General features: G+C 34.8%; 1 protein-coding gene across 1 annotated transcript; it reads right to left on the bottom strand.

Annotated features, from left to right (window-relative positions):
* Positions 1 to 1,990: 1,990 nt before the first annotated feature.
* On the bottom strand, positions 1,991 to 8,119 carry LOC117689485 (acyl-coenzyme A thioesterase 1-like). The gene is made up of 8 exons (XM_034470950.2): positions 7,735 to 8,119; positions 7,223 to 7,486; positions 6,661 to 6,830; positions 5,151 to 5,264; positions 4,661 to 4,746; positions 4,453 to 4,537; positions 2,954 to 3,155; positions 1,991 to 2,760 (listed from the first exon to the last, which is right to left on the bottom strand). The coding sequence occupies exons 1-8, from the start codon at positions 7,949 to 7,951 to the stop codon at positions 2,627 to 2,629; spliced, it is 1,272 nt and encodes a 423-aa protein (XP_034326841.1). The 5' UTR covers positions 7,952 to 8,119; the 3' UTR covers positions 1,991 to 2,626.
* Between the last annotated feature and the right edge of the window lie 154 nt (positions 8,120 to 8,273).

Here is an 8,273-nt window from a genome sequence, read left to right as displayed (position 1 = left end):
CATTATTGCGCCTGTGACATCTCTTTTCGACAGTCTTCGTATATACTAACTAAATATCAATTTATCAATCGATTGTCTTGGGGTAGAAAAATGTTAGTAGCATAAAGACGATCCCGACTTTTCTTGTCAGCTTTACTTGAATTGTTGTCTAATTGAACACAATAGATTATTGAAAAGAGAACTATGCGATCTAAAGAATCGTTGAATCCATCATCGCCCACTTCCAAACGCACACCACCGGAAACTTATCTCCTGAGAAAAAATCCTACCATTTCGAAGTACACATTTTAGCAAACTCATGATCATCTTCTCTATTTCCTAAATATAACGTACCCCTAGATGATGAACTGATTATTCAAAAGAATAATGGTTGCAAAAGATAAATTAGCATTTTTGCATACATTAGTTGGTGTATTTTTGTCATTTTCAAACTGCATCATAATGCTAGTATATGTGATTTAGAAACTTAAAAATTATACCTCTCCTTCGTTGCACAATATACAAAGCAAGTAGCAGCAACCAATAGAGTCACTGCAAGTAACGATAGAAGCAGTCATTAGTTCCTGTCTCCTGAGCCTGCGATAAAGCAGTTGGTGTTGGTGTGGTAGCGTTTTCCAGTATGTGTTGGAATGGGATCATCTATTATTTTAAAAAGAGGTAAAAAAGCACGAGGGTCGCTACAGTGAACAAATCAATTGTATATTTAATTCAGACAACTCAGACAACAAATATTTCCTCGATTTATTTGTGCTGTATAACTTTGAGGCATCAAGGTAAGCGAGGCCATAACAGGTGTGATTTTTCCACCTCCTGCTGACCCCATCTCGGCGCGATGGTTTGTAGATCTCAGACTCATTTGCTGATAAAGGCTCAAATGATTCAGATGACATTGCTGCCACTGGCAATGAATGTCAGTTTCTCTACCATTACACAATATTAGATTTGTTATAGAACAATACCCAGGTTTCACTGATACGGTTGGTAAAGAAAATTAATTTGTGTGTATGTGGGGGGGGGGGGGGGGGTGTTCGTTGGAGTACAGTATGGATTTCATATGGAAGAACACACACAAACTCATGTATTTTATCTGTATTTTGCTTCAAGTGTAGCATTTATAAATCAGAAAATTATACCTCTTGTATTCTCTTCCTTAGATTAGATACTAGTTTAGTGCAATGCATATGAAGTACAATTCCTGTGATGTGTGCGTTCTTTAACACTCTCTTTTATGTTGATTTGCTTAATGACTTAGAAAACAGTGTGACCCTTGGCCTTAATTAGCTACACGTTTCTAGGGGGTCGTTCTAAAATCTACGAGCATAATAATTACAAGGTTAACTGACTGTTGTACTGGTAATTCTATCTGATTACACTACACTTTGCTTTAAGTCAAAATTAGAATGTTCTTATTAAGGTTTTTCAATCCTTGATGTTTTATGGTTTAATCCGTGAAATATTTGTTTAATTTTGAAGATTAATATGTAAACATTCAGATTGAACTTAAATATTGGTATGTTGCAAATATTTTGTTCATGCTGTAGGAGCTAACACAGGTACATTACCAATGCAATTATAGCGACGACTGCTCTCCAATCAAATTTCACATTTTTTTTTACTGATTTCTATATAATAAAGCAATTTTTTAAAGAAATTAATCGCAATCCTTTACTTAATTTATTTTAACATTTAAAAGCCATTTAAACTTGCCAGTATGAAAGCCATCACATTTAGAGTGAATTTTGATACAATTTTTCAACCATGAATAAGTACAGTTTAGCAAAATAAAACGTCCATAACTTTTGAATAAATTGTGCAAACTCACTGAATACTAGTACATTTGTAACTCATTCTATATCCTATCGAAATCTGCAAAGAAATGTTTACCTTGCCAGGTGAAAAATAATGAATTGTAGTCTCTGTCAACTTTTCCTTTGTACGGTTTTATCAGTTTTTCATTGAATTCAACGACTTCAACTCAAACTACCCTCCATAAATTGTTAAAAATTAGTGTCATTTTACTTTTCATAGCTTAAAATGTGTAAAACACAAGTTAGATTAAGAAATATTGGCAAAACCATGCATCACATAACACTAATATTATAACCGATAACGGTAAAATATTCCAGAATGCTCCCAATGACGTCATGCGATAATCGAAAGACCTTAAATATATTTGTGTTTCTTATAATATCACTGCAAGAGGGATCACATTTTACAGCTTCTTGGATTCTCCAATGTGAATAAAACGGGATGTGTAGACACTGTTCTAATTTCCCCTCGGTGTATACGGGATCATTCAACACGCACTCTTCTTGTACAGACAAATCGTTACACGTGTTTTACAAGAACTGAATTAAATTTATCAAAATTGTTCCAAATCTGAAACAAATTCCCACCACTTTTTACAAATACACTTTTATAAACAAAGTTTTTATCTTTTTGATTTGTGAGTACAAGAGAGCACATGTATGGTATAGGGAATAACAAAACTGAACATGAGTATCTTTTAGCCGCCTCCAAGACTCTGAGGTAAAAAAAAGTTTAAAGATTCCTCTAAACACAATCACTGAATGTCTTCCTGCACCCAACGTTTTCATAGGTCACATAAAGAGGGTGTATTAGATTGCTAGAGTTTACATTTCTCCTGTACAAAGTTATTAAACACAAGATGAGTTGTGAAAAACTGCAAGATCCGCCTCCAAGAATCTTCTTGTGCGTAACTATGGTGTTTAGTTTCTCCACCCCCATCCAAAACACACCCTGAAATACATTAGGCTAGACAGAGATGGTATTCATACCGGTTGCCTCTTTTGTCACGTTAAAATAAAATAAAAACGTTTCACTCATAAATGAATTGGAATGTAATATTTCCAAATACGTCTTAATGAAGTTTCAAAATAATTTTTTTTGATAAAGTCAAATAATTACTAACTTAAACATGTTTTTTTCTTACCCATAAGTTTATGAAATGATGCTACACAATGAGGAGCAAACGGTGGATCGATCAGGTGCCCTGCCCCAGGATATTTTATAACGTGGAACCGGTGCTTGTGTTCTTTGGGTACAAGTTTGAGGAACTGATCTGTTAATTGAGGATTAAGGCAATGATCATCTTCTCCCACAATACACAAAACGGACGCATTACTCTCCCAAGCCTGAAACAAGTATATCTAATTCAGTTTCATATTTAAGAGATTAGATGGTCGACAAATTAACCATCATATCTACCTAAAATGTTAGGTATGATTTGTTAAGGGGGATGTGCGGCCATCTTTTACATTTGAGAATAAAAATGTAAACATTTCTTGAACTTGCTTGTTTCTGTCCAAAACTTGTTAAAATTGTTGTCAAAAGATACAAAAGCAATCAATATGACGTTCGACATGTTCTTTTGTATGCAAATTACGCATACAATGACATAACAATACATTTTCAAATCACTATGAATTGCGCAGCTTCAGACTTAAATTTAAGATTTAAAAATATTAAAGGGGGTCATAAGTGTCCTCTCAACAACCATTTGTTGAGAAAGAGGTCAAAGGTTGCTAATTTAAGTTGTTACTTTGTCTCAAAAGAGGGAACCCATCTTGTTTGTGTCCATCGAGGTACATTAGAGTTATATTCTCATTGAAAAAAAATATATGTATAAGGCAATTAATTGTTTGGACCCTAAAAAGAATTTAACTTAATTTATACTCATAGAACTTAAACAAAACAACAGAAACTGGTATAGTGATATCTGTCACATTTAGTTCAGATGGTTTTGAATTAACATTCATTTTAATCGATGAAAATATAACGTCAGTTCTAAGTATAGCCAGTCATGCCGACTGATAAAAAAGGGTACCCCATTTTGTTTCTACATTAATGTGCAAAATTCAATCTTTTTCTCAACAAATGGTTGTAGAGAGGACACCAATGAACCCCCTTTATATATTTTCAGATTTGTAAATCTTCAAAATAAGTCTGTAGCTGCGCATTTCGACAGCTTTTTTAAGTGATAAAAAGGTATTGTCCTGTTCATGTATGGATAATTTGCATAATAAACAACATGTAAAATTTCATATTCATTGCTCGTATATCTTTTGGCAACAGTGTTGGTCAGTTTGGGCCAGAAAGAAGCCATTTCAAGAAATCTTTAAATTCTTATCCTCAAATTAAAAGATGGCCACACATCCCCCTTTAAATATGAATAATTATCTAGTAAAGAATAAATCCATATATTTTACCTTTAAATTTCCTAGTACATATATATAGCACTTCTTCTAAAGGAGATCAATACATTTTATACATGGTCATAAACCTTATAGCTTACATAATTCTTCGTCAGTTTTATTTGTATTCTACTGGATTTATTATTCAAAGGCATGGCTTGTCGCATATGAATTCTGAAAATGAGAAAGGTGCTGCATGACGTAATCAAATGCCCTGATTGTCCCTGGTCATCATTACCTTTATAAAGAAATCGTCACTTGGCTGTTGAGCTTTTCGGAAATCTAGTCCGTTTTTGGTTGGAACGATTCCATCAAAATGAAATCTGAAAGTAAAAACTTTATTTTAGAACTGCTAGATTGCATAGTGTTTACTATTTGCGTTCAAACATTTTTTTATATACCGATATAGTTTGAAAACATTTGACAAAATATCAAAACAGACATACTCTGTGCATGGAATGTCCCCTTTGCTGAATTTGAGAGGTACATCACTGTAAAATGAAACAGCGTTTACAAGAACTACCGCTTTTACCTAAATAAATCAGAAAACAATATATATTTACCACATCAATTGTCACATAACACTCCTGAATTTCACCTGAATTCAATTGTACTAGTATAAAATGAAGATCTGGAGCACGTTTAAGAGTTGTTAATCATAATCTCACAATCGTGAAACTATATTTATCAGATAAGCTATGTTTTGCAATCGCAGAAGGTTGTTTTGAGCGATGTAGAATATACATGTGTAGCAATATAAATGATTGCGTTTACAGAAGCATTGTTATCTATTAATAGTTTTCTGCCCGTAAACTACATTTAACAACCGATAAACATAATTTATCGATTGTAAAACTATGATTAGCTTATTTCTGTGAATTTGGCGTGTCATATATATGTGTGTACGTGGTCCTTCAGTGTTTACTGTCTACATACCGTTGAAGAATGCCGGGTCATTTCTAGAGCATACTCTCCGCCCTTGGACAGTCCTATCACACCAATACCTGTAGATAGTACCTGGGGAAGACCACTGAACCATTTCGAAGCCTCCTAGAAATAAACCTAAACTTTAATTTCAAATATTTACATTTCAATGTACTGTGGAATCATTAGAATTCGTGGTGGCTCGGTTTTCGTGGTATTCAAAGGTAACCACGAATTTACATCCTCAACGGAAAAAAATTTAAGCAAGTGTATTCTTTGTGACAACTTACGCACCCACGAAATTAAATCCCCACGAATAAGAAAAAAAATCAACAATCCACGAAAATTACATAAATGTCAATATTTTAATATTTAATGGTATATTATATAATTGCTAAAATTTATAATAAAATGAGTTATGAGGAATCAATCTTTGAATATTATGAAGTTATAATGTCAGTCGGGCGTTATCAAATTGTATTTATTAGATTTGGCAATGCCCCGGCCAAAAAGTATCACCTCATGATACTCAAAGAATGATTCCTTATTCCTTGAATCAAACATTAAAAGTTACTTTATCGATAACACAAGTCATTGGGAATTGCACTTCTTTGTAAACCACATTTTTCAACATAGTATACATCAATAAAGCATATTTTTTATAGCGAACCTGAGCACTGATTTAAGCAGTACAATAAATTAAAAAAAAAACGATAATCAAGCTGATTTGCTTATGAAAACAAAGTCATCCATTTTCACGACCATAATCTTGGAAACCATGTTTTTTCATAGAAAAAAATCTTTGAAAGAAAGGATGAATACATGTAGCCGCATGTTGTAATCTGTCCGGTTTTATAATTACTATCAGTGTATCATTTCTACGATAGCTTCCATAGGTCATATGCTTGAGATACTTTTTCCTTCTATGCACTACTTATGTGAAGAGGGGAAGGGGTTATATATGAAGAAAATGTTTTTGGTAATTTCTTTTTTTTCAGTCATTGGGAATTGCACTTCTTTGTAAACCATATTTTTCATCATAATATACACCATATTTTTATATATTTTAAAAGAATGTTTTTGGTAGGTTTTTTTCAGTTTATTCATTTAGATATATTTTGTATCAGATTTCAAAGATTATTGTATTAATTTGGGAGTAAACCTTATAGTATTCTATAATATTTGGTCTTGGGGGGGGGGGGGGGGGGGGTGTGCAGGCAACAAGCACAGATATCACCAGCACGGGCTGGTGATATCTGTTGTCAAATGTCACAGAATTTTACTTGCACAGTATGTGTTAGGAAAGGTATCTCTGTTTAAAACATGCGTAAGTCTATATGCGCCGTAAATTCATATAAAAGGCACTATCCCGTAGAATTACAGATCTTTTGTTAATTTTCCTACAGACCCTTTTCACAATCATCTCAAACTTCGGTCCGCAGTCCGCAGTATGGGAGAGGATCAATTACGTGTAAGTCGCGGTTTGCTACTTAAAGTAAATATATCATGGAATTCCTCTTACTATGAAATAATCTGCTGTGATGTCTGTATATACTGTGGTTAGATCTTCGTAAAGAAAGAAGGCCAGAGCCAGCACACAGAAGCCCCTGGAGGCAAGGAGAGCGGCACGGTGTTCAAATAGTCCCCCACCACCCCCATACATGTCAATGACCCCAGGGAATGGTCCTGGACCTGTCACAAATAAAGCACCATTACAATCATTACTGAAGCAAAATTATCGATAGGAAAGTGATAAGAAAAAGGGAAGTATACATGCACATAGAAAATACCGGTAATATAATTTAAATGAAAAAAATCTGTATCCCATATCCCATATTGGAGCCTGTGGTCGATATGGGGTGTGATACAGACTTAGCCATTCATTATTCTCTTCAGATATTTCTTTTATTCATTAACATAACAAAAAAAACAAACCAAACACAATAATTTTACAAACACTTGGCATGAAAATAAAACATACTATTTATCATGTATCAATATATTGATTATCATTTATCAAAATAAAGCGTTGCAAATACTTGTCTGGTTTTTTGTTTTAATAAAACTGAAGCTGACTGTCTTACCAGGTGGAGTAAATAGAACACCCCTTATATTTCCATGCCTCACTTTCTCTCTTCGAACACTCTTGGCCATATACCGTCTGTAGATCTGGGATTCCGCCAAAGGTTTCAGGTATGAATCAAACAGATTATCCCAGGTAATGTGACCTTTAAAAACTTTAATGTTGACTACAACGGGGGTAGTCACGTCTCTTTTCTGAAATCTGATGTGCCATTCATGACAAGGTTCCTGGTCCATACTCCAAAGGAGACCCATGGAATCCACGCCTTAAATAGTTGTACACATGCAGTCAATAATTAAATAATTTATCAAAATATACAGGTATTTTCGTATACATGTAGCTTAGCGATAGCATGTCAGTCAAATGGATGATTACTAATATACATAATGTACCTAGGCAGGTGATCCTTACAGTCTATTGGCATCATGTTTTCTTTATAGTAATATGTATACAGTCACGTATTTTACTTTCCCACCTTTCGAAAAAAATAACAATAAAATATTCAGATCTTACCTGTGTAGGTGCCTTGTACCGAGGGCTGGGTACCCGGGTCCACCCGTCCTCTCTCCGTGGAGGTGAAGCACCCATAGGAACTGAACTTCTTGTTATTCTCTTCCAGGGAGGCTTTGATCGTGACCGGTTCATTGGGGGACAGACCGTCCACCGTAATCCAGACTTTTTCATCCACTAACGCCTCGATGGGATCCGCCCCTATTCTAACTGCGGTCATTGTATTCACTGTACCGCAGTAACTGACCTTCTATCGTTGAACAAGTACACACATTTTCGTCCCCTCTCACCCATGTGACGTTCTCCCTTATTATCCTGTAGGAAATCAATTCCCACAGGAACTTCCTAGTAACCCACTGTACGGTAACCTATATCGAAGACCGGCCCACTTTACGGTAACCTATATCGAAGACCGGCCCACTTTACGGTAACCTATATCGAAGATTGACCCAGTGTACGGTAACCTTTTTACAGAGTAAAATTTACCAAAATATGCCTCTGATCCCACCTCCCCCGACAAACATAAATATCCCTTGGAGCCA

Source organism: Magallana gigas, chromosome 6 (assembly GCF_963853765.1).
Source record: "Magallana gigas chromosome 6, xbMagGiga1.1, whole genome shotgun sequence".
Lineage (NCBI taxonomy): Eukaryota > Metazoa > Mollusca > Bivalvia > Ostreida > Ostreidae > Magallana > Magallana gigas.
Note: the sequence above shows the minus strand (reverse complement) of the source record. Positions and strands in the feature narration are given on the sequence as shown.